Raw genomic sequence first — 26,335 nt, 5'->3', positions numbered from 1 at the left:
GATCAGAAATCATTACTTGAGCCCCGGGGAAGGCTCACTACGTGCAGCTGCCTCAGGTTCTGCAGAGTCACAGCTCCCCAACAATGGGAGATTTGTGTTTGTGTCATTTTGTGTTTTTTTTTTTCCTCCTTTGTTGATATGCCTTGAACTCAGCACTGAAAGCAGAACCACGCAGGGACGGTGCTGGAGACTTGGCAGTGCTCGTTAGGTGAAGTTAAAGCCTGTCCACATTTGTCTTTGTTTTCTCCCTTCTGTTCTAGGGCTTACCTGGCCCCATAGGGGAAGCTGGTCCAAAAGGCAGTCGGGTAAGCAGCCTTTGATTTGTGTTTACTTGTTTCTACAAAGGGCTTCTCAAGAAACTGTATGCTTAATTTTGCAATCCTGAGACAAATTCCTTTAGGTTGTTGGAGTCAGGGGGATTTGAATTGCACACCACTTGTTTATTGAAACTCTGTTAAATTTTTTAAATTAAACTCTGAATATACCAAGATTAAAGATCAGTGATAGTTCTGATGATGTAAAAAAATGTTCCCTTCCTTACATTGCAGGAAGGGAAGAATGGTATACAAATTCCTACAAAAGACCAAAGTCTGAACTTTCTGCAAGCCCCAACTCCCAAAGGCCTCTTTAGTTTCAATAAATGTGGTTCAGTGGTCTTTTACCATGCTGAATATGGGCTCTTTTGGGTATAGTCTTGAGTTTGGAAGTGATTTATATCATTACGCAGAAGGGCAAGCCAGCATCTTGAAGCCACGTGCAAATATAAACATTAATACTTCTGTTCTGCCTCCTTTTGCTCATCAAATTGAATTGCTGGGAGTTCTTCCTCACTGCAAAGGATTTTGTTTTCTTTTTTTTAACAGTTAAGACTCCCTTTAATCACATCTTGTTCTTTGTCTGCAATTGTAAATTCACAATGAGATTCTGACCCAATAAAATTCCCTCTTTCCCTGACACGTGATACTTTCTCTGTATGCCATAAATTCAACCAGCTGGCTTTCATCACTGGGAAAACTGCAAGGAATAAACAAATGCTGACCCTCTAGCTAGCTGTATGCCTGAGCTGGGGAGGGAGAACACGTGCTCGGTGTCCTGCAGGGGAGAGGAAGGTCTGGGAGAGAACAGCTTGCTCACCTCGCTTCTGCAAGCGATAACATTTTTCCTGGTGTATCCGTTTCACTGGCCTAACCAGGATCTCATGTAATTGTCAAGTGGTACAATTCTGAGATAACTGCTTTGCAGAAAGACTTGAAAATTATTTTCTGCTTTGCACCCAAGTGCTGTGTACTGAAGTATTTCTAGCTCCCCAAGAAAGTCACTCTCAATACAACTGCAGTTAATCAGAATTGGGTACAGATCTCTAAGGCAAGATCTCTGCATTTTGTGGAGTAAGGCAATCGGCTGTGGGCTCTTCTCCACCTCCCCATCTCTGTTTTTTAATTCTGCAGGGAGTAGTTCAGGAGTTGCATGGTTTGTCTTGGGGTTCAGGAGGCAAAGGCAGACAGCATCATTACAACGTGGCTGTATTTCCCAGCGGAATATCGTCCCTAAAGGAAGCGCAACCCAAAGGGAGCGATGGACTGGTGAAAGAATTTGGTGGGGCTGACAGTAAGAGATTTAGTGATGATGGAGAAAGAAAGATGAGAGAAAATCAGTGTTAGCACTTGGCTCTTGTAACAGCGAGGTGCCACTGAGGGGGCTCCCTGCTGAAATTCACTTCCTCTCGATTCTGCATGTTTGGCACAAACAGTCCTTTGCAAAGGACCAGCACACAAGGTAACTTTGTGCTAACTGCTGAGCAAAGAGGATTAAACACAAGGCTTCAATTGTTGCAAGGGAAAGGAAATGTAGCATTTTATGCAGCGCGTCCTGTCTGAGCGGGATCTCAGAGCCGCACAGAAACATCGCATACTCGAAATGCGACCGCTGCTGCTGAGTGCGAAAGGAATGGGTTACTTCTGCCATCACTCCTGCTAACCTTGAACCAAGCTCCCTTTCCCTCAGGTACGCTCAGAGCCAGCCCAGGTAAGGTCTCTTGTTGCTGGCCTCTTCCTGCCCGGAACCCTCCTGATCCCTGGTGTGAGGGTATGTGCCCTTGGACTACATCGTGGAAGCCAGCACCATGCAGTCCATGGGCATATACACTTGCCTCAAGGTTTATTTCATCACGGCTGCCACTGACCAACGCTGGAGGATGCTCTGCTGCTCTTCAGGAAAGACAGACTGACTGGCGGCTAATGGATAAATAGAGTTGACTACTTGTTTCTTCTTTTCTTTAGGGATATATTGGTCTCCCGGGATTATTTGGGCTACCAGGGGCTGACGGAGAACGAGTGAGTATTTTCTGAAGAAAACCTTGGTGTATTGCTTGACTGCAGTTCTTCAGAGCCTGGTGTAACCTTTTCTATCCCTTGTTCCTGAGAAAAGAGGCAAGCATGACTAACGTTTGAACACGCCTTCTTTAGCCTGTTTCTGCCCTTGCATGAAGACCTGGGTCTTTGTGTGGTGCTGATATTCAGCTCAGGAAAACCCGCACTTCAGGCAGGATCCTCAGACCACACTGACATGTAGGAAGGAGTTTTTCTGTGTTGTCCTTCACTTAACATCTGCCGTCCTTCTCCCCCTTTCAAGCTCATCTTAGTGGGATGGGGCTGGAGAACAACGTGAGTGGAAATTTCGTGCTCCCACACGAGTGGCATCCCAGCCACAGTATCCCAGCGTTTTGGGTGTCCAGCTGGTGGTGTCTGGAAGGAGCCTGCCTCTCAGAAGCAGCAGTGCCTGGGGTTCCTGACGATGGCTTTCCTTCCAGCTGCATCAAGTTGGGCAGTCAAGATTGGGGCCCATGGAAGGACACCTGTGGCTGTGTTCTCACGTGTCCTCCCTTCCTCCCACCCTCTCCATCGTGCCTTCTCCAAACCCATGTGCTCAGGGCTTTGCAGGACCTCCCTTGCTTTTTTGCTCCTTTCCCCCAAGTCCTCCCACCTGCCTCATCTCCACCCATCCAAGGACTCCCTCTTCCCCCAGCATGAGCTCCTAATGAAGGGCACTGTAAGATGAAGCCTGTTTTATTCTCACTTTTTCTCCCTCAAACACAAGCTCCAGAAACCAGAGAGGCCCCGGGAGCATGTGGGAGTGAGTGTGCCTGCCTGGGAGGGGACTGCCCTGCGCTCAAGAGTCGCAGATTTAATGATTGTATAACTAAATAAGAAACATAAACAGAAGTTCTCTAGCGAGCGCCTTGGCAGTGGCCTTCAGTTGGTTCCAGACCAGTAGCTTAATGACTGCTCCTGCTAAGCACAGCCTCAGCCCGTTGCCCTGGGTGTGGATGCTGCCTGCATGTGTCCTTGGGGCCGTAGTTAGTGGGTGAAGGTTAATTGTCCTCTGCTCTCGCAGCTGACTGCAAGGAGCTGACATTTTGCTTCCTGAACAATGCCGTAGTCATTAGCCTGTTTTGCATTCCCCTTTCTCTTCTCGTTTTGTTTTGTGTTGTTGGTTGGCTGTTTGCTTTCTCAACCAGATCTATTATTTTTTTTTTCTCTGTGTGTTTTCCTTGCAGGGGATCCCTGGAGTTCCTGGGAAGAGGGGCAAGATGGGTAGGCCGGTAAAGTTTTTCCTCGTCTATTATGCAGACTTTGTTGAATGAAACTGTAAACAAAACATATGGCTTTTGGCTGGGCCCTTCAGTGTCTTCTGATGGGAGCTAAATGGGGAGATCAAACAAACCTTTCCATGTCCCTTTTCTCAAGCAGGAAGAAAACTGAAGATAGAAGTACTGTTCTCTTCCTTTCATGCTCTGCCCACTGCACAGGCATTTCTGTTCTTTGTTGCACTGTCCACGCTCCCTTGGGTCCTACACTGCTCAGATTCTCTTCTGCAGTGTCTTCCCTCGTGCTCCCACTGAATGTGCTTTTTAATTCCTGCTGTGACTGCAGCATCCCAGGTACCTGTGCTCGCTCTGGTGCTACATTTACTATTTTGTGCTCCTACCTGTCCCATCACAGTTCCGTCTATTTGCTGTGATTCTCTCCAGCCTTTGTATCACCTGGGTTTGTATAACACCAGTATGCTTTGGTATAGACGCGTTTCTGTCCTTGGTGGTACAGACAGGTGAGATAGGGACATGCTTGACGAGCAAGGAGACCAGGTAAACTTGAGCATGACCAGGAGGAAGAGGTGTTTGCAGGTAGGGCTGAATAGGAGATGGAACTGGAAGCTGCACAGAAGGGGGTTTGTGCTGCCTGATTGAGGAACCCAGTGCAGAGGTCAGGAGTCAGTGTGGAGATCAGACACACTCATGCTCTGGTGTTTCACGTCACCTTTGCACCTTGTTCTTCATGTCAGCCTGAGTGTCTCTCAGTCTCCTGACATTGAACTCACAGGCTCCTTGTAAAATATCCTCTCACCCACACACAGAAAAACCCAGTGCTTTCCCCTTGTCCCCCTTGCATGCGAGCGCGTGCTTTCCAGGATCCCCACGCCCACTGCGTGCTGTTCTCAGCGACAGCCGTGCAAGCAGCTCGACAGACACCCATTCATCCAGGCTGGCTGCTCTCCTCTCGCCGGGATGGGGGAAGGTTGAGCAGATTTTTTGGGGGGCAGTGGTGGAAATGCGTACCAAGTCTTACAGTTTTGTAAGCCGCTCATTGCACCAGAAACCTCCGTGATGAATAACTGCAGCCAGCCAGTCGATGTAAGGATGACTCACTGACCACAGCAAAACAAACAAAGCAACTGTCGTTAGGTACAAGGCTTTCTGCTCTCCGGCTCCTTTCTGCACAGCCCATGCTGTAGACTCAAAGCATCCCAGCTGTTGTTTGGCTCGCGCCTGTAATCTTCCAGGCAAGGGTTTTTTGTCTGGTGGTCACTATTACAAATAGGGCGCTCCTCTGAGACCCAGGAATCTCACAGCCTCGGAGGCATTCAGGCTTGGGATCTAGAGAAGGGACTAAACGGCTGCACGTGAGCACCTTTGTTCTTCTCGGCTCTCTCAGAGAGCTGTGGCTCCATCCCCGTTTCGTGCCATCAGGTTTAATAAGAACTCCTGAATGGACCGATGCTGCTGATTTGTACTCCCAAGCGTGAACAAAAAGGTTATGTGGCATCTAGAGGTATTCAGGAAATCCCTGGGAGAGCAGAAAGCAGAAACCAGCTGAGCTGGTTCCCTTCCCAACACTTATCTCCTGGCCAGGGCTGTCTCCCAGCCAGCTTGCAGCGTTCGTGAGCCTGTAGTGATTTTTCTGGTTTCTCACATCCCCGCTCCGCGAGGTTTGCTGGCACGGCTGCTGTTCCTGTTCTACTTCAGCGCTGTCACAGCAATGGAGAGCTCTTGGGAGCCTTTATTAGCTACCATTCAAGGCTGGTAAATGCTCCGGGGAGTGGGGAAGGAGCTGTTATCAAACACATTCTCTACCTAGTTTTGCTCGGTGTGAGACAGCAACGGATTAAGAGGAGCAGGGGGCTGGGGGAGTTTGCATGTGACACCGTGGGCCTCCCAGAATGATGTAAGAGCAAACGATTAAAATAGACAAGCTGGACATGAGTCAGATTTTGGAAGCGTTCCAGGCAAGTTAAGTTCTGCAGAGCTGTGCGGGACACGGTGGATCTGTCGTGGAAACAGCCGGCCCCACCTCCAGCTCCGCTCTCCCCGGTGCGGGAGGTGAGCGTGCTTCCCACTGTGGGTCCTGGGACTCCTGGGCGAGGAGAGGCTGGGGCTGGGAGGGGGAGAGAGCCGTGGTCAGAGCACAGTGTGCTGGGGAGAAGGAAATATCTGCCCTCTGCACATCTCTGGGTCTGCTGCCTGTTTTAGAGGTAGGCTGGAGGCCTGGAGCTGAAGGGGCTGGCTGCTGAAACCTTCAGTTTTGCCATTGCAGTGGCTAGAAAAAATGTGGTTTTTTAGTGTTTTTATGGATTTTTTATGGCATTCTGTTTGGCGTCTGGGAAAAAAAAAAAAAGGATTAAAAAGCCACGTTTCCATGATGGCAGCAGGGTCATGCTGGGGGAAGGAATGAGAGAAGCTGCTGTCACCTTCCATCATGGCATGCAAGCAATCTATCAGTCTGAATTCACCTTTAGAAAGGAGACGTGCTGACACTGAAGTAACACGCAGGAAGAGGAGATATGGCTGGTCACCATTCGAGGTGGGCAAAGCTGAAAGTGGCGTGTTTTTCTTACTCTATGGAAGACAGGTAGCTACAGTCAGATACACCTGCACTGTAGTTTGTAGTAAACTTCAAATAGAATATGATATTTTCAGAAGTTCTCAAGTCCTGTTAGAGAAAGAGGCTTAAAGGGGAACTTTCAGGAAACGCATCCAAAGAGCTTTGAGCTCTTTTCGGTTCCCCTTTGTTAATGGTGAGTGCTCGTGTCCCTTATTCTTTTTTCACATGCGTAGAGTATCAATAGCACACCAGCAGTGCTGTCTTCTGCCTGATTTTAGCTTATAAAGTGGGTTTTTTAGTAGTATTATTTTAAAAGAGATAGGAAGGAGCAAAGCTTAGTTCCAAGACACACTTAGTAACTCTTGTGTTTGTCTGAAGTCTGTTTGTGTCTTAGCAAAGACGCCTGAGGTTGCCTTCTGCTCTGAGAGCCTGGCGGTGCTGCTGGTCCTGTGCCTGGTCCTCTTGGAGCCTCGCTGTGCCAGGTGCTGTGCAAACAGCTCACAAAGGAAAAGCCCTGGCCCAGAAAGGCTCCATCAGGTTGGGTCCTGGGACAGCACAGGACCAGACCAGCCCCAGGGCTGGGAGGTCGAGGTAGCGGTGGGGTAAGCCAGTCGTTAATACCTCGAGCAGTTGTTTTGGCTTCCCTAGCTGTGCTGGTCGTTACTGTTCTCTCTTTTGCCATCCTGTAGCTCATGTTGGTGAGCGATACCCAGCTGTTGGGTGCTGTGAGAGGGTGTCCTGTGTGCCTGCAGACCTCCAGCCAGGGGGCAAACGCCTGCCGACAGATCGGGCTCTGCCACCTGGCTCCGCGCAGCCTTTGGCAAGTGCCAGCATCGCTGAAGTGCTGCTGGGAGGAGATAACTTGACATGGAACTGGAAGTACAGGCACGGAGGGGGGCTTTGCACTCGGGATGTGTGGCCAGGACGGCTGACAGCTCCGCTGGGGGAGCGGCCAGAGCCTGCCAAGGCCAGGTGGGGAGATGCTGCACTGCCCAGGGGAGGAAGGGGATGTGGGGCCCCGCTCTCCCCACGGTGTGCGACTTCAGAGAAGCTGTTTGGCTCTTCCTGGGTTCGTGCAAAGTGGGGATAACACGCTCAGCTGCCCTTTGGGCTCAGTGGCCGAAATGTGGCATGTGAGTGACAAGGATTGCTGCTCCGATGTCAGAGAAGAGGTTCTGTGAAGTGGTGTGGGGATTTTAAGCATTAGGGATCCCTATAGGGGTGATGCCAGAAGCCTCCCTTCCCTCTGCCTGTCGGCCACAGCATGGAGGTCACGAGAGCCAGCAGTGATCTGGCAGCCACTCTGACATAGGCTCAGTATTTGTTGTGAGCATCAATGCGGTGGCAAGCTGCCGAATCTGGCATCCGTTCTCCAGGAGCTGACCACAGCCGGGGTCCCCCTTGCCAGCTCCCAGTTTGTAATGCGGCGGTGCCTTCCTGCCAAGCTATTTTTCATGTCTGCTGTCTTCTTCCATGTTGATTTATAAAGTTAATGTCTTAACTCCTGCCTCCAGTGAATGCCAAGCCTCCAAATATTCTTTTTTCTCCATCTGATAAGTTGTTAGAAGTGCATGCGATGGCCCTGCACTCCCTACTGAAGTGGGAAGGCTGTTGCATCATCTGAAAGCGTATTGCCTTGGGAGACCAGATAGCAAAAAGCAGGGCAGCCTTGGAGTTGTGGAGGTTTCACTTTACAGCCTCCCCCAGCCTCCTGACGTATGGCTAAGATAACTTGGTGGTGAACGTAAGCGTGTGCGGCTTTGCCAAGTTACACAGCTGTAGCTGCTGTCTGTGCAAACAATGGGGGGACATGTTTTGCCATGTGTCTGGAAAGGCTGGCATAACCACAAATCACTGAGAAAATAAATTGTGCTCCTTCCTGTAGGGACTGAGACTTTAAACAGCTCCTCTCTTCTCGCTCCAGTCTTTTCTCTGCTTTGGATGAAGCTGAGGCCCTTCCTTGCGTTTAGAGGGAACCAAGCTCGAGTCTCCTGCACTACACAAGCTGAGATTTGGGAAGCTGTTAACAGTGTTTCCAAGTACCTCTTCCTTTACGAATCGCTGCCAAACTGCTTCCCTTGAGTGGTCTCCTCAGAGGTGCAGAAAAGCTGCCCATACGGCAAACATGGCTTAGGAAAGCAACCTGAGAGCTCTCACCTGCGGCACTGAGTATTGTGGCTCACATGGGCTCACATATATAAAAACACTTTAAAGAAATATTGTAATTGTAATTTTACTTGTAAGTGTGCTGTTAGGGGCTGTTTGTGCAGGTAAACCAACAAAATGAGCTGCAGGAGGGAGTGCAAGTGGGCTGTAGGAGTTGATGGAAGGGACTCAGGTAGCTCGCTCTGTCTTGTGCCAGTACCCCTGCACAGCACCAAAAACTTTGGTGTCTTCTTTGGAAGTGATTGATTTTTTAAAAAATGCTTTTAATCATTCTGTTTGCAAGAAAAGCAAAGTTGAGGTCCTGAGAACTGGTAATTAGCAAAACTCCCTTGTTACTGAGAGAGACTTCTAGTCCATGGATTGCATTTTTCCTGCTAGCCATCTAAGTTGATTCTTTGCTATCATTTTTCTTTATTAGCTTAAATTGTTGAAATAATTTGGTTTGAGAAATTGGTGACTTCTTTAATAGATTAATCTGGTTGCTGAGACTGGGCAGCTGTTCTCTTCTGCCTTCTGGGCCGGGCTCACCACTCTGAAATGCAGGAGCAAGCCCAGAGCAAATGTCACGGTCTCTTTTTTGGCCCAAATTGCATTCCACATGTCCGGAGTTTCCCAAATCTCTGTGGTGAGGCACTTGTGTGGTTACTGATCACTCTGATACCAGCACATGTTCTACGTTCGTGATTACAACATCCAAATAATCTGGCAAGCTGGACAATATTGGCATATATTTAATTTTTTGGAGAATAGGCAAAATGAAGCACTGAAAGCATAGGCAAAAGGCTTTGAAAGGTGCCAAGACCCATAACTTCTGCTGAAACTAGGGACGGTTTGTTTCCAAGAATGTTCTCAGTGATTTGTCCACTGTCATTCAGAAAGCTCATGAAGAATTAAATCCATGTCTCCTGAGCACGAGAGCAACCTTCTTCCTTCGGGGAAATGTTCATTCATAAATCAGACCAAAGCTCCAAAATGTTTTTCGTCAGAAATAAGAAAAACTAACGCAACTGTCCCTGTTGAATCTGAAAGCATTTTGATCTTGACTTTCTTAAATAGGAGGCTGCTTGATTTGGAAATCTTGGCCATAAGTAATTAGAGGCATTGGCAGATTCGGTGCTCTTCAGCATTAGGTAATCGAGTCTGTGTAATCTGCACTCTGGTAGAGCCCCTCAGAAGCAGGAATAGATCGTATACTTGCATGAAAGGAGCAAAGCAGATGGTTGAGAGGGTGGAGGGGCTGTAGGGTGACTTCAGTGGTGTCTGGCTGTAGGGGCTTCGGGGGAAGCTGGCTCACCGCAGGTGGAAATGGCTGCCCTGGAGGGCCAGGCTCCCGCAGCTGGAGGGGTAGCTGCGCTAAAAACTGCCACGAAATCTTTATCCAAAGAGGATGTGACACGGAGATGTGAAGTGTGACACAGAAAGAGAGCAAACCTCCCTCTGGGGTGACAAAAGAGCAAGCGCACCAGCCCCACACCGGGCTGAGGGGGGCATCCCCCTTCTTTGCAGGGATGCGAGCTGTCATGGTCCCGGGTCTAGACTGAGCAGGAGGCAAAGGCTCCTGCGTGGCTGTGTGAAGCAGAGCTGGCGAGCAGGCCAGCCAGGAGCAGGGGTCTTGCCAGGAGCCCCTCAGGGCGACTCTGGCTGCTCAGGGACCCAGCGCTGGCCCCGAGCCACCCCGCTCGCCCTCGCACCCACCTGCGGGGGGCTCATGTCTGCACCCTCCACCACGAATGCTCTCAGAGGTGTTGGCTGCCAACATAAGCTACATTTGTTTATTTTATTCTCCCTCTTTTTTTTTTTTCCAGTCAATGCCTTCTCTCACCTTCAGCCTCGCTTCCCCACCACCTTTTTTTTTTTTTCCTTTGGTTTAAATTGTTTGACTTGCACGCTCCATCCCTGAGGAGACTCCTGGGCAGAGATTTACCTGGCCGGAGCCAACTGGCAAATGCAGTCTTTTGCAGACAAGACAGGAGGACTGGTTGGTTCGAGCAGCTTCACCTTCAGCCAACAGGAAAATAAAATCCTATTTTTGGAGAAGGATTCTGTTGGCGCGCAGACCTGCCAGGATTCCTCGCAGCAGCAGCTGCCAGACTTGCCTCCCTTACTCCACCAGGGAAAGTGTTTTAAACTGGATCAGATGGTGCGTACATACAACACACCCACCCACATGCGCACACCTGAAAAGGCCTCGGGAAGCAAAGGGCTCTGCACCTCGGGCCGCTCTCTGTTTCCCTGAGGATGGCTGCTTGCAGGGCACAAGGCAAGAAGTGGTGGCGGCTGCTCAGACCCGGAGTAGCCCTTTGGCTGACAGCAAGGAAGGGCAGGCTGCTCTGTTTGCTTTAAGCAGAGGAAGAAAGGAAGGGGAGGTGGAGGGGGATGTAATCCCCGCTGCAGGAGGAGCTGTTTCCAGAGTCTGTCTGGGTCTGGTTGTTCTCAGCAGGAGTCTCCTGGCATGCGAGAGGATGCCCTTTGCAGGGAGCGGGATGAACCAGGATTAAGGCACTGTTGGGGGACCTCAAGGTATAGATTTAGTTACTGGTCCAGCTTCAGGCTTCTCAGTGTTACCTGGGATAAATCAGCTTGCGTCTCTTTGTCTCAGTTCCCTCTCCAGCAGTGGTTCCCTGCCTTCACCGAGCGCAGTGAGGACAAAGTCTGCAGCCACTGCTTGGGGTGGGCAGGGGGAGCACAGAAGCCCTGGGTCTTGCTTGGTGCGAGCCATCTGCTTGTATGGTTTTTCTCCAGCTCCTCTTCAAGTTCCGCCTCACTTCTTTCATTGAATTTCTCCTTCAGACAATGTGAAATCCATTCAGCTGAGCTTTACTCTTATTTTTTTTTTACCTTCTGTATTTCCCAGCTGTGAGATGGAGCCAAAAGTTTTGTCATACCTGCCTCCAGGCACCGCGGAGGAGCACCCCGCTGGCTCCTGGCCGGCAGGATGTGTGAGGCAAACCTTTTCCTCCCAGCTCCGCTGCCCTTTGCCATCCCTTCCCAGTCCTGGTCCTTCTCCGTGTGTCCCCTCCCTCCCACAGAGCAAGCAGGATGCTCAGCGGGTTGTTTTTCACTAGGGTGCTTTCATTTGTTATCCCAGTTCTCGAGCAGAATTTCCAGGGACCAGGCTTCCCAGAAAAACAGCTGCACCCTGAGAAAACAGCGGACTTTCCCGTACTGCAAAAACCCCTCTGCACTCACTTTGGGAAGGCCAGGAGACTTGGGAAAAAGTGCTGGGCTCTGTGATGCCTTTCACAAGCCTCCTGTAATGGGCACGAAGTGAGCTGAGCTGCCTGCCCCGGTGTTTGGGCTCCTCAGGCTGCTGGAGCAGAGCATAGGAGAAGAGACATGGTGGGACAAAACAAAGGGGTTACCATGGTCCTTTTGCAATTCCTACATTGCTTGTTTCGGTTGAATAGCTCTAGTTTTGTTCCTGAGGAACATCGCTGGCCTTCAGGCTGAGGCAGGAGGGGAGAGGATCTGAAAAAATAGCTTTTACAGACATGCAAGATCCAGTGAGTTAGGATGCTGTGGTCACTGGAACTGTTCTTGTGGTTTAAACTGCTACTGCTTATCCCATGGAAAAAGAGTGCTTTCTTTTTCGTTAGGGGCTTAACAGATTGATTGCCTCCTGCTGTGAACAGGACTGTGCTACAAGGTCTTTGGAGTCTTTGGAGACTGTGCGGATGCTGAAACATCCTCCTTCGTGCCACAGCCACCAGCCTTGGTCTCATTTAATGCACAAAAGACTGCTCATGCTTGTGTTGCCAAGATCAAAGTTAGGGGTGCCTGGAGTTCATTGAATTGAAGCTGCTCTTTCCATTTCTCTCCTCTCCTGGGTTTTACAAAGGAGGCCAAAAATTACCAGGCGACCATCCATCCCCCCAGAGACCTGTGATGCCTGGGCTGGGTGGTGCATGTACCGGGAGAGCAGACGGCACATTAAGGATAACCAGGTGCTGGCAAGGATGGGGCTCTGCTGCTGCCTGCTGTCCTGGGGCTGGCTGTTGTAGCTGTGATGCCAGCCTACATCCCTCTGGGTTTTATTCTCCATTTCCTGCCACTTTGACCCTTTTACAGCCCATCTCAAGGATGGGAAGAAGCCCTAGCTCCGTGAGGGAGCATGCTGCTGCGAACAGGTTTCCATGTCGAATCCCTTGCAGGGTGGCGTTGGCCAAGTTGCCTCACCCCAGGTACGTACCCAGCTCTCTGCCTCTGAAACAGGAATAATCTGCTTTTTAAAATACTTGGAGATCTGCTGTTGGAAAGCCTATATAAAGGCTAGATATTTATTAACTCTATTAGTAAATGCCTCAAATTTCCTGTGTCTTTATCTTTAAGTTAGTACTAGAAACCAAGACGTAAAAAGAGATTAGTGGGAAACATTCATTTAAATAGTTTCTTATCTGAGCACTTTTCTGGCAGAAGAGTGCATTGTTTATATCACTTTGGAAGAGATTTAACCCAAATTTAGAAAATCCTCTTAGTCTGGAGCACGCATTTCCCTAGATGATACGCTGCTGTGGCTGTACTGTTTTCATTCTACTATGCAAACTAATAAAACCTTCCCAAACTGGCAAGGCCTTAGCTCAACAGGAGGCACCTCAGCAGCCCCAGGGCCAGGTTGCTCAGTGGTATCTGTGGGTCCCTTTGTGCCTGGCTGTGCCCCCTGAGAAATGAAGGCTGCGGCTGGGGGCGTGCTGAGGGCTGTGCCTGCACTCTGCAGCAGCGTGAGTACAGTATCGGGCTGTGCACACTCATATTTTCCTTGGCAAGTTGTACAACTGTAAACAGCAAAATATTCCAAGGCAGTCTTTTTTTTTTTTGTCTTGCCTGAGCAATGAGTTTTCCCTACAAATCTCTGTTCGCATCTTATTGATTCAGCATGTCGCAGAGTTATTTTTCCTCTATTTTTATTAAAGAAGGTTGTACCCCCTGGCACCCCCCGCCTGCTTGTTATATTTGACGTCTTTGTCTCTAGATGGCAGAAGGCTTTTTCCAGTGGTTGCTTACCACAGCTTCTTGGCTTTGTGCACAGGCTGGAGGGATGCAGTGCCCAGCTGGAAAGGCAGACAACTTTCCCATTCGCCGTGATGCCTGTAAAATATAAGTATTGAGTCCAAACAAGCAAGCAATAGCTTGCATCCATTCATGAGAGTGTACCGTAGGGGACTGGTACAGAGGAGATGAAATCCTAGCTCAGAAGCCAGTAGCAAAATTGCAGTTGTCTTAACAGATCCCCCGTATTTCACCTGGGGTGTGACCAAGCAGCTTTCAACCTGGTTGTGTTGGCCACAAGTTGTGAGCCACTGACGGTGAGTGGAGGTCTGGCTCTGGCGAGGCAGTCTTTTATACGTAAATCCAGTTCTTAGTTTCCATCCTGATGTCCGTGGTCAGAACAGTGTGGAGAGGAAAACAGGATCGTAGCCCACATCTAGGAGGAAGAGCCTGGGGCTAGGCTCTGCCTTTGCTCTGTCCATGGGCAGCTCTTCCAGCAGATAACCTCCCTTTGAGCTCAGAGTTGAAGGAGGGGACGCTGTGTCATATTTTATCTGAAGCTGCTGGTGTTTGAGCAGGTCCCTGACAGCTCTCCGCAGCCTGCGCCCCGCCAGCCCTTTGCTGGATGGCGTGCAAGCTCAGGGCAAGGTTGGGGCTTAAACTCAACGGCTTCCTCCTTGAAGACAGAAGTGTAGTGACCAGCAGGGTTTGCTAAGCGCAGAGTTACAGCCCCCCGTGCTGAGCTCTGGCTGAGGGACACGGAGCACAACAGGACAGGGGAGAGCCAGCTGCTGGGTGCGTTGGTGGTACGTGGGGCATGGTGCAGCACGGGGTCTGTCTGAAAGAGAACGTGTCATGCCATTGAGTTCTGGCTCAGTACCTCTTTTATAATTGTTTGATACCTTCCAGATTTGTATCAGATATAATGAGACTATGCAGAAGGCGTTGTGGTGACCTTTTCATGTAGTTAGCATGGTCTTTCACAGCTCTGGGGTGCAGACCGTAAGGAGCTTGGAGCCGTTAGTTCCTCTGGCGAGCTGCAAGGTCATGAATGCATCGGCGTGAGTTCTCCTGGCGTCTTTGGTCAGCCCCATTAAGCATCGGCATGGGCTCTGACAGGCATTAAGCTATACTGTGAGAGGGGGGAACTGTTAAAATGACTGTGGTAGTCAACGGGGTGAAATAATGCAGATTGACAGTCCATTTTTGAGGACAGTCATTGCAGCAAGGTTTGTGAATTCTTCCAGAACATAAAGGATTTAGGATTGACTTTTAAGGAGGTATTGCATTTATCGGTAGGGCATTTCTTCTAAAGAGGATAGGAAGCACTGTGTCATTAAATATAGAGTCTGATCCTCTGAATGTAGGATTAATGTTTCACTTGTAAACTACACAGTGTACTCCTCAGGGCTGTGTATCCTTGTGGGACATACTGAAAGTACTTTGGTGAACCAAAAGGAGAAAAAAGCACTGATTTTCACCTTTCTCTCTCCTTCGCACTCTCACGCTTTCTACATGGTGCTGCTAAAGCCTTGCCTGCCATCTGAAGCCTGCCCAGGGCTGAGAGCTGCTGTTCAAAGGCACAGCTGATGGAGGACCGGGCACAGCCTGCAAGGCAAGGCGTGAACGGTCAGGTCCAGCAACCTCAGCAAGGGGTGCTTTTCACAGCACGGCCAAGGAGAAAGCCTTCCTGTCTCCTCGCTATGTTTTCCTCTGGAGGCTCCCACCAGTTAATGCGCAGCTCATGGCTGAGCCTTGTAAACGAGACTTCTGGTTGCCCTTCGCTGGCCCCAGGAGAGGGGAGTGAATCAGCTCTTGGCCCCGCAGAGCCTCTCGCTGGGCGCGTGCTGGTGGAGCAGGGGTGGTTTGAACGAGGACAAGCAGGCGGCTTGGCCCAGGCTTCCTGGTGACCTGCTGTCAAGTGCTGCACTGCATGCTGGGGACAGTCTTTAAGCTGGCTGCTTTTACACCAGGCTGCATCAATAAGTAATACTGATGTTTTTCTCCTCAGGGTTTTCCTGGTGATTTTGGGGAACGAGGACCTCCAGGCATCGATGGGAACCCAGTAAGTTGATGGCTTTTCCCCTTGTTTCTTTTCATTGTGGTAGACATATCGTGCTAGTGAGAGCTGAATGAAGCTTCTCAGTTTGGTGGCAGCTGATAGCATTTTGTTGTTCCTCCTGAAAAACAAATGCACGCCCCTGCCCTGCTTGTGCATGCTGCAAATTCCTGTGTTCAGCTCAACATCCTGTAACTGCCGGGTCATCACGTTGCCATTTGCTTTCTGTCTCCCTCCATCATCTTCCTTGCACCTTGGTCTTGATAGATGCTTTCTCATCCTGAGGATATGATTAGAAGAAAAATCAGGTGAGAGAAGGTAGGGATGCTGCTCGTGAGGAGCAAGCAGTGGCCAGAGCATGTGGTCCATGCCACAAGAATCGCCCTCTTGACTCTGGTGTGCTCTGGATGGAGCAGTGTGTGAGCAGAGCAGCAAGACAGGGCCCGCAGAGAGAAGGCTACATCGTCATAAGTCACCACAGATGGCTACGAGACTGCATGAGCCCTCCGAGGAGCAGGCCTGGTGCTCAATTGTGGAGAGGTCCGAGACAGTACGTAGAGAAAGAGGCCACCCCTCTCCTGCTTTTCACCACATCTCATTTCCTGACCAGGTACAGTGAGCTGGTACTGCATGGTTTGCATCTCACTAGCATGTAGCTGTGAGCTTCTAAAGTGCTCCAAGCTTAGTGCCTTTCCTCAGCAAAAGGGAACCATTGGCACCGGTACAAGTGCCAGGTTGCCTGCTCTGGAGCCTGGGTGTGCCGGGGAACAGATGCAGAGGTCTGGGCTTCTGCGCCCCTGCTTCATGCCTCCCCCGGCCCCAGCGCAGTGAGAGAGGTCTCCAGGCCCTTGAGTTCTCGGCCTCCCTCCGATCTCCATCTGACCCCTGCTGGCTTTCTAAGAATGGGATGTGTCTCCTGGGAACTGGGTCAGGATGGTCCCAGAGACCATCTGAGCAGCTGGATGCTAATAAGAATTATTTTGCTCTGTTCTTGTAGCACTTCGTGCCAAACAGTTGGGTATGTGCTGTGTTTTCCACTGCTCACAAAACATGCCATTGTGGATTGTAAAATTATCAGATGTATTAATTATTTGAAATTATTTTCTGAATGGCTCTGTCAGTTCTTCCTCAATTAGCAGACGAGGCGTCCTGATTCATCTTTGAAATTCATACTGTCTTGGCTGTTCACACACAACATCTCAGTGTGGCTGTGGTGTTCAATGGAGTGATTTGTGTGAAGCAATCCACGCCTTACGCGTCTTAAGTTCCCACTCATCACATATGCGGCATAAAAGTTATTTTCACAAGCAGCTCCAGCCAGCAGGCCAAGCTCAGCTATGCTCCAGCCTTTGTGGGAATTCAGCAGCAGAGTTACAATTGCAGTGAACTGAAAGAATTAGATTCCCAAGGAATCCTTCTGCAGTTTTCCCATCCCTCAGTCAACATAAGCCGTGGGTCAGGGTGGAATCAGTAGTCCCAGAGTAGAAAACTTTCTAGATTGTATTGCTGTTTCCAGCCAGCCCACCAGGAAGAGCAGGAGTCCTGGAGGTCAGGAAGACTCCTTTTCTACAAAGAACTTGTTTTGTTTTCATTTAAATTCGCTAGTTGTCTAAGCCCCATTCAGAAGATGTGCTCGATGTTAGTCGAACGCCAGTTCCCAGAGCATCGGGGAGCAGCAAATGTCCTTTCCGTTAATTCATCCAGAAAGATTGCTCTTCTTTCATCTTATCAACGGCTCTTAAATATTAATGTGCCTTGGAGATCATAGAATGAAAACAGACTGTTTCGGCGGACTTGAAGGGAGGTTCACAGGGTCACGAGCGGAGTCACAGACACAGAAAAATGCCAGAAAGTCTGTTTGCGGAACAGACAGCTATGCCGAGTTTGCTAGGTGGAGCATGCAGCTAAATCGCAGGCAGGCGGGCAGGCTGCCACGGGTCCTGAGCTGCCCCATCCTCCGTTTGATCCCCAAGCACTTACGCCACTGCCGTCGCACGGGGATGGACGAAGCCAACAGCCTCTGATCTTCTTTCCGTGCCTCCCAGACAGAGCCAAGGCTCCCGCGACCGCAGGGGCGTTCTTCCCTCCTACCATCTTGCTGAGAACTGTCGAGCCGTTGCATTCCAGATCCCCGTTCCCGGAGCGCTTTAGCCACTCTAATTAGTCTCTTAATCACAGGAATTGGACATGGGAAAGGACTGTTGATTCATCTCCTTGTCTCATGTCCCAGTGCCAGATTCATGCACTGCAAAGGAGGATGGAGCCCCATTTCCCTCACAGGTCTGGGACCAGCCTGTCACTGCTGATGGCCAGGAAGGGAGCACCTGGAAATCCCTCCTTCCCAGCCCAGGGAATGGTTTAAATGACAATTTGTCTGGCCTGCCTCTCCCAGAGGAGTCCACCCCCTCCTCTTCCAAGAGGAAATCCTTTTGCATTACACTGAGGCCGTGTGTTTCCACATTTACCCTTTCTCTTAAGGAATACCCAGGTGACATAACTCAGAAATCTAGGCAGTCCCACCTGGTGGGACCCAGAGCTGAGCGTTCAGCCAGCCTTCATCCCAGCCACTCTTGGAGCCTACAGAGCTCCTGGGGAGACCCAGGCCACTGTGCAGCTCCTCTGCCGAGCGTCCCTGGGGATGTTTCCTCTCCTCGCTGAGCCTGGCACTGCCTGGCCTTGCCTGGATGCTTGAAGCCAACCTTGTTGCAGTAGCTCTGAGGACACAGAAATCCCACCCATGAGGAACAATTGCTCCACAGATGTCCCAAGTATGCAGGAAAGGAACCAGCCATAAAAAAGCAATTTTAGGCCGGTTGAGATTATGAAACGCTTTTTGTGTGTGCTTGCCCAATAGTCCTTTACTCCACTTCCCATAAAATAAACACACGTAACCCTTTGCCCAGGAAGGCTGAGCACGTTTAGTCACGTTGCGTCCCCTTCTCTTTCATTCTTTCACTGGGCAAATCTTGCCGTAAAAGGGGAGCTTTATTGCACCGAAGGGGACTCCACCAGATGTGCGCCATAAACCGAGCTGGTCTGTCAAAGAAAGTAGCCAGTGTGATCCAGAGCAGGGGTAGGGTTGCCTGAGCCAAGGGGAAGTTTAGCAGTTCCAGTGCACTTGTTTGGGGAGGCCCTGCTGGAGCTGGAGGTGTGTGAGGGCATCTCCTTGCTCCGACAAGCAGCCTGCTGTCGGTGCGGCCGGGCAGCAGGAGATCCGCTAAGGGAAAGGCACAGGGACGGGCTGAGCTTCACGGAGGGATTGGTGAAGTGCTTGGGGAGCTAGACGGGTCATTTGTGGGGGTCTAACAGCTGCTCTGCTGCCCTGCACCAGGAAATGCTCCCAGGCACCTGCTGGCACCCCTGGCACCCACCTGTCTTTGGGATGCTGGCACAAGGGGAGTTTGTGGTGAAGCTGAGAATTCAAAGCAGACCCGGAGAGCAGCCCACGCCTTGAAATGGGATGCTCTGAGCCTCTTGGAAAGCCTCTAAGGGGAGGCCAGATGGACGAGAGCAGGCTGCTGGTTCCCTATGTTACACCACTCCTCCTGGGTGCTCTCAGCCTCGGAGTACCCCACGGTGCCAACCACGCTGCCAGGGCCCATCAGCCAGCACCAGAAGCCAGTATACCCTCTCTTCAAATTGCCCAGTTTAATTTTCATCTGCATTCTCCTTTTTTCACGAGTTTTACTGTTTCTTAACCACTCCCAAACCCTCACCTTTCCCTGTGCAGAGCAGCACCTTACCTCTCCATCCCACCCTAGCTTTGCAGCCCCCGTGCCCCCTCTCTGCCCAAGCCTTCCCATACCTCGAGGCAGCTACCACTGCTCTCCTGCCTGCCCCATGCACATAAAATGCTGCTTTTATCCAGCCTGCTGCTGGGAGGGGACATCAGCCTGCAAATAGCTGCAGAGCAACAAGCAGCCCTGTGTCTGCAGAGGCTGAGCACCCACAAGAGCGGGTTCAATGGCGTGGAGTCTCTCCATCACTTTGGCCAGGGAAAGGGGTTGGGGAGCGGGGAGGAAGGGGGAGGGACAGTGTTTTCCCTGCCCTCAAGCCCTTGAAACACTGAGCTGCCTTTCAGCCTCTGTTTGTCTACAAAGAGCCCATAACCATGTCGGTCTGTCTTTCCTTTTAGGGAGAATTGGGAGCCCCAGGTCCTCCTGGAGTCCTTGGACTCATTGTAAGTACAAAAACAAATGGAGATCTGGCTTCTCGGGGCTTTAACCCTTTTGGTGTGCATAACTACACACAGATTTTCTCCTTCCTGTGCCGGGCAGTGAAAGGGATGACTGTGTATGGGGGAGGCGTGACGGCTGGGGAGAGAGGAGTGGGCTGGTGGACCGTGAGGTGGAAGAGAGCAAACCCTTTCTAAGCAAAAGGGAACAGAGTAAATATTTACTGTTAGTGCACTTACTGCTAGATAATTCGCCCTTTTGATAACATTTACCAGGGTATTTCTTCTAAGATGCAATATTCATTCCATGCCAGAATCTGTCATCTTTTTAAAAGCGAGTCCCTGGGAGCAGTAACCTAAGGATGCATAGTTCTTGCTCACTGGAGAGACCACGTGCAGGAACTGTCTGTCCTTTGGGTATACAGGAATTTTGCACATGCTCCCACTGTCCCACCACTAATCCAGGTAATTGCATAAATAGCCAAATTCCACCCTTCGTTACACCCCTTCCTAGCATGAGATAAATGGCTGTAAGGAAGGGTGGCAACTCATCCCCTGGCAGCTGTGCTGGGGGTTAGTGAATGCCCAGCTGAACATATTCTGGTTTATTTTTAGGGCTCAGTACTTGTTTTAAGGTATTTCCTTCCATGCAGAAGAGGTGGTAGGCTCTGTTAGCAACTATAGCTTTCTTTCAAAATAGTTCCTCCTCAGCTACAATAATCCATGAAAATTTAATTTGCATTGAATGGTTAGAAACAGACTCCTTTCGCCATCCCATAACTTAATTACAGGAGGGTGTAAGTCAGGCAAGATTAAGGCCTTGGCCGTACTGGGCATTGCACAAACACAGAGCACCAAATCTGGAAATTTTACACTCCTTGGAGGAAAAACAGAGAATATGGTAGTATAAGTGTATTTGTCTTGCAGATGGGGGATTGGGGCAAAGGTGGATCATTTTGTTATGGGCTTCTTCCTGGCTTTACTTCTGAGGCAGAAAGTCAATCCTTGGCAGTGCTGTTTTTTCAAGAGTCGCGTGCTGCAGCAGTGACGCTCGGCTGCTGGCTGCTGGCACTGCTCCAAGCAGATAAAAACCTCAGCCCGAGATTCAGCTCAAACTGAGCAGGATCCTGTGTCCTGGGAGAACAGGCAGCTCCTGAATTTGGGCTGCTGAAGCATCTCTGGCAGGACTGATCTAAGGGTGACCCCTTCCATTTCCCCAGGGAGAAAGGGGCACTTCCAGCCTGCCTTCTCCTCCCTGCAGGGCAGCAACCAGCCGCTTCCTGCCCTGGGCTGGCTGCAGGGCACATGGAGGCATTGGGGTTTGCTCCCGGCTGGCCCACGTCCGATCCCTTCCTTCCTCCCCGCTACAGCCCCCCAGGGACCGGCTGTTCCCTCCGCGTGCCCTGCAGGTGTTTGGGCTCGCTGTTTAAAAGGGGTTGGAGAGCAAAATTAGAGGGAGCTAAAGCCTCTTGCTCTCCTAATTAGCTGTGCGGGCAAAGCTTTAAGTAAACGCGTTTCTACAAGAAGTCTTTATGCTGGGAGGCATGAAAAGGGCATCTGTTAGGGGCCGCAGCCCAGCGCTCCCAGCGTGGCTGCGGGCCCTGACTGTGGGCCAGCACCGCGCTCCCTCAGCAGGGCCGGCCCTGTTTATTGACACGCTGCCCGCGAGGCTGCCGCGCCATATCACTGGCTCCCTTCATGGGCTGAGAGCAATCAAAGCCTGCTTCAATGTCGGCCACTGAAGGCTTCCTTTTATACGTGCGTGTGCAGGTACACACAGCCACCATGAACTCCAGTGTCCTGGGCGGCAGCTTCTCGCACAAGGCCCGATACATGATGCCGGGCTGTCTTCTCGCTGCAGCCAGTTGTCCAGGCTGCTGAGGCACCTCTGTCCTTTCCCTCCTGTTTCTCCCCTTTCCTCCCCATATCAGTCTAGATATCAGATCTGAGTAGCAACCCAAATTTCTTGACCACTGCCTTTTCTTCTGCTGTTTGGGTCTGTGTCCTTTTGGCACTCCCTGAATCTCCCTCCAGAGAACTCAGGAATGAATACTGTGGTGGCTTCTTTCTGAGACCACGAGTAACTTCACCAAGAATAAATACACTCCAGGCCTGTAGTAAACCCGCTCAATATTTTAATTTTTCAAATGGTGGAAAAGGGAAAAGAATCTATTCATAAAATGTATGAATTTAGGAAGAACAGACAGAACCAAAATCTCAGATCCTACAACAGTTGCAGACTTCAAGGTGTTTTCTTAATTAGTTTTTGATTATTTTGCCACTAATTTACCACCCTGAATTCGTTAACTAATAGAAGCTAAATGTGAGACGAACATCCCATGCATTTTTACTTAGAAGTTGTCCACATATAAAAAGTCTCTTGACTGGTCCCAGGATGCTGCTTCTGCTGAAGTCAGTGGTGTGGCTCCTGTAAATTGAGAGGTACTGAGGGACTGGATGGGAGAAGAACATGACACCACATACAGCTATCTGTTGGCTTGGCACCCAATGACTTTGGTAATTTTCTTTCTCTTACTAGGGTGACATGGGCTCTGTTGGACCTATAGGCTATCCAGGACCAAAAGGCTTAAAGGTGAGAGAATACCTGAGTTACATGAGCTCTCATCCCTCCATGGCAGGACTGAAGATCATTCTTTTCCTCCCTCGGGTGACCGTCCTGAGGGAAAGGATGGTCCCCAGTATTGCTTGTCCATTCACCCAGACACAGGACTGCTCAACACAACATCCCGCTGGTGGTCTGCAGTAGGTGCGAGTTACTGGAGAATGCCAGGGGCATTTCCCCTGCGTGCCTCCAGCCCAAGAAGGGTGTTTGAAGAAGGTTTGGTGGAGCGTGCTTTGGGAGCAGCCTGGTATTCAGGCTAGGGGCTGTGCCAGGCCAGCGCTGTGGGTCTGAGCCACCAGTCCCCGCAGGGACATCAATGTCATAGACCTGAGCAAGTCTTCTTGGTGGCTCAGTCTCAGCCTGAACTTTCTTTTGTTTCAGGGGCTGATGGGAAACCCTGGAGAACATGGACTGAAAGGTGATAAGGTGATCTGAATACTCCCTTATTGCACTGTGTTTTAATTTTGCATGGGAAACCCCCTTTCTAGCTTCTCTTTCTTATTCAGCACCATGGTACTGATTCCACTCTGGCTGGCTCTTTGCTCCCTCCCTTCCATCCTACCCTTTTCTTGAAAGCAAAGTTTTGATTTTTCTTTCTTTTATGATATCTGCCCCATCCCCTTTTCCATGGGGCTCCAGCGTAGATCAGTTATGCTTAGCTCCTCTTTAGAGCTTCTGTCTCCCACCGATGATGATGGTAACCGTAAGATTATCTGATGTTTTGTTGGGGTTTTACGTTTTTATATTGGTTACATGATGGGATGGGGAGGAGGGTGAAGACCTAACACTGAAAGTGGGTTTGCATAAATGTGTTTGGAGGAAACATGATATAACAAAGCAGCACAGCTCGCTGGAACAGACAAACAAGCTGGATCCCCGGGAAAACATCTTGTGTGTTAGGTACCTCTGCTCCTGTTCAAGAGGCTCACCTCAGCTCAGCCTCCTGCCGAGAGGAAATTGCCTTATGCCGAAATGATATAAATCACTTTAGAAAAAGAGAAAAGGAGAGGGGCATTGATGGCAATGATTTAGTGCTGCTGGCACAGAAACACGCAGCTTGAGCTAAATCAGCATGAATCTGCCTGTGTAAATGTCTCATTGTCATGAGAACCATCCTCCTACAGATATTCAGCTGTAGGATTTATTTAGTCTGAAAGAGTGGGAGGTGCAGTCATTTATTGTTGGCTCTGATTGCTCAGGAGGGCAGTGCAAAATGACCATTAATTGTATTCTCCTCCTTCTGTGTGATGTTTTATTCTCTTATTAGATGTTTGCTTTTAGAGAATGATTTAGTAGCCCAAAACAGCACATGGAGGAAGTAGTGTCAAGCCAATTATTTCCACTCTTACTATGTTATAGCAGTTCTTTGCCAGGGCTCCTGTCTGTAGTTTCCATTTCTCCCATGTACTGCCTTTTCACTTTTGTAGAGAGGAAGGACAGGGCAATAGAAGGGCTTTTTCTCTATGACAAGTTTAAGACATCGGAGCTGGTTTCTTGACTCAACACCAATTCCCAGAGGCCACAGACTCTTCTGACTGCTCTAAATCAGTGTTCATCAAAACTAACCCTTATGGACATTCCAGTATCCATCACTTTACACAGACTGCTGTATTTATCCCCAGTATTTCTCCAGTTGCTGCTATCACAGTAATGACCAGTTTGCAGCTCTCTGTAGAGTTATCTTCACGACAGTCCCAAGAGCAGAATTACCCACCATCTCCCAACAGCCCTGTGCTCGGTCTTGCAACTCCTCTCCTGGGGTGCCGGGAAACTTTCCTTTCACTGCCCAGCTACCCAGCTACCTCTCCCACTGCATTTTCCTTGGACAGGACAGACTCCCTTCCTGGCCTTCGTTACAGCCCTTTCCTGATCCAGGACTGACAAACCATCCCTCCTGCTCAAGCTTCCTCTGTCCCTAAGGAGTTGACCTTAGTTTGAATATCCTGGGGCACTATCAAACACTCAGATCAAACAATAATACCAGATATGAGAGAGAGCTTCCAAACAGCTTGTGTGTATCCTTTCCAGCAGTCCAAAGGCCAAAGGGATGGAAAACATAGGGCAAAGGGAAACCAGATTTACTTAGGCATTGATGGCCACAGTTCTCATCTGCTCTGGTGAATGCATGCAGCTTTAACATTGCAGGTCTTAGCCAAAGCATCCAAATTTGCTGTACCTGCTTGAATGAGTACAGACAAGGTTCCTCAGCTCTCCTTATGTTTGGGGGAGGATTTAGCCAGAAACAGCTTTGTGGGTTTTGTTCAGTTACTTGGTTTTCTGATTTGTTGGTCTTGCTGTTCAGCTAGTTGGCCTAGTTTATAATGCATCCCTTCTCCAACTGATGAAAGGGCTGTTGCTTTCATTTACTCCAATAATTCTTTAGTGAATTGCTCCTCAAGACTTTTTATTTCCTCTCACTCTGATTTGGGCTTCATGAGCAAAAACACTCATCCCCTCTTACAGCTTGTTTACATTTATGTTTTAATTGTTTAAGCTCTGGTACCACTGAGAAATGTAAATGATAGCTGGTCTTGCTGCATTTCCTCAGTTAATAGCAAGGGAAAATCGCTGCCTTCAAGTAGCTCACGGTCTAAATGTACATGTGGTTGGAGGATGGGATGTTTATGCTCTTCATGAGGGCTTCTGAGTCACAGAAGTGATCGAGGAGGAAGATACTAGAGGTGGGAAGTGTACCCTGGCCTCTTGGACTTTGTCCTCCCCCGCATCATCTTTCCTCTTGTTGTCTGCCTCATTTCAATGAAGAGGTTTCCCATCTCAACCTTTATTTAGAAGCTGTGTGAAAAATCTTTCTTTGTCCCTTTGCCTTATGCCTTTCAGTTGAAGCTGGTCTTAGAAATGTCTGGCCTAAGGAAACCCATGGTGTCGGAAAGTAGAGGCAGGATTTTTGTTTGCGTAGTGCCCAGCTGGGCTTGGGCTGCAGAAGGACCCTGCATAGAGCAGACTCGTGTTGGAGGCTCCATTCTGTCATCTCCAGCAGTCGTGTCACTGATAGTTTCTGCTGCTACTGCTATTTTGGGGCTGGAACATCTTAACTGATTTCGCTGATTGCTTACTATTCTTTTTCTGTCCATTAGATTTTGACTTCATTAAAATCATCCATCATCATCTTCAGACAAAACTATCTTACTGCTATGACCAGAAACATAAGCAACCTGCCTGAGTCATGCACTTATTCTCTGTGCCTGTCAGTCTGAAAGTCTTCCTCCTGCCATTCTTGAAACATTTCCAGAGCACAATTGTATGGAAATCTGCCTCTGCAGAGATCCTCATTTAAAGCTCGGTCACCTCCCAAGTCACAGTTCCCTTCTCTGCTGGGTGCTGAGGATGCAATTACCAGGTGAAGTTAGCTAACTAATCAGAGAAACCAGTCCAGCCACTGTGCAGCCACCATTTCCCTGCATGCTGGTGTTCGCTGGCTGGAGCACACCCATCCTGCTGTGCTACTCGATGAGTACGTGAGGTCCTTGAGCTCCCTTCGAAGAGTAGATTAGTTCAGACTTCCAAGCTGATGCTTTTTGCCTGCAGTGCCTTCACAGGGAATGCTGCAGAAGGACGGGCTGGCACCATACCTTGAAGTTGCACAGCCCATAGAGCAGAAAGTTGTGTTAGAGTCTGGGAATCCTGGTTACATCCCTGCTCATGAACAGGGCTCAGGAAACAGTTCAAGATGCATCATTTCCCATAGGAGCTGAACTGCCATCTTCAACTGTCCAAGCATCCTGAGACTTTAAGTGGGCACCCCGAATTGCTAGTTCATCTCTGAAAGAACCGAGCCATGTGCCAAGTGTGTTGAATGTGCAAGATGAATGCATCCAGGTCCTAGCAAGCACAAATGATGCTCAGTCAGTCGACAGGAGCTGTCAACCTCACCAAACATCTCCATTCCAGCAGCATGTCAGCACCTTACCCCAGAGAATCCCAGCCTACTGAAGGCTGCATCTTGTATGAGGATGTTAGTTGGATTCTCTTGAAAGCAGTTTCTAATAAACCCGTTTAGAAATGGAAGCTTTCCCCAAAGACACACAAGGGATTAGTGCAGAAGTTTCCCATTATGCAGCCAGAGGGGAGAGGGGTGAATGTTCTGCTCCACCACAGCTTTCAGAAAGCTGGTAAATCTAGTTAAATGTTACTTTTAAAAAGAGGAAGAA

General features: G+C 49.6%; 1 protein-coding gene across 2 annotated transcripts in view; it reads left to right on the top strand.

The window, feature by feature from the left end:
• Nucleotides 1–26,335, top strand: part of COL27A1 (collagen type XXVII alpha 1 chain) — a 150,506-nt gene that overhangs the window by 47,825 nt on the left and 76,346 nt on the right. For both annotated transcript variants that reach the window (XM_050714467.1, XM_035555557.2), the window contains 7 exons: nucleotides 261–305; nucleotides 2,280–2,333; nucleotides 3,557–3,601; nucleotides 15,322–15,375; nucleotides 19,505–19,549; nucleotides 22,083–22,136; nucleotides 22,548–22,592. In XM_050714467.1, coding sequence (XP_050570424.1) covers nucleotides 261–305; nucleotides 2,280–2,333; nucleotides 3,557–3,601; nucleotides 15,322–15,375; nucleotides 19,505–19,549; nucleotides 22,083–22,136; nucleotides 22,548–22,592 — 342 coding nt within the window. The remainder of the gene's footprint in view (nucleotides 1–260; nucleotides 306–2,279; nucleotides 2,334–3,556; nucleotides 3,602–15,321; nucleotides 15,376–19,504; nucleotides 19,550–22,082; nucleotides 22,137–22,547; nucleotides 22,593–26,335) is intronic.

The sequence above is a fragment of the Cygnus atratus genome, chromosome 19 (assembly GCF_013377495.2).
Source record: "Cygnus atratus isolate AKBS03 ecotype Queensland, Australia chromosome 19, CAtr_DNAZoo_HiC_assembly, whole genome shotgun sequence".
NCBI classification, from domain to species: domain Eukaryota; kingdom Metazoa; phylum Chordata; class Aves; order Anseriformes; family Anatidae; genus Cygnus; species Cygnus atratus.
The sequence above is the reverse complement of the archived record's forward strand: the minus strand, read 5'-3'. Positions and strand labels throughout refer to the sequence as shown.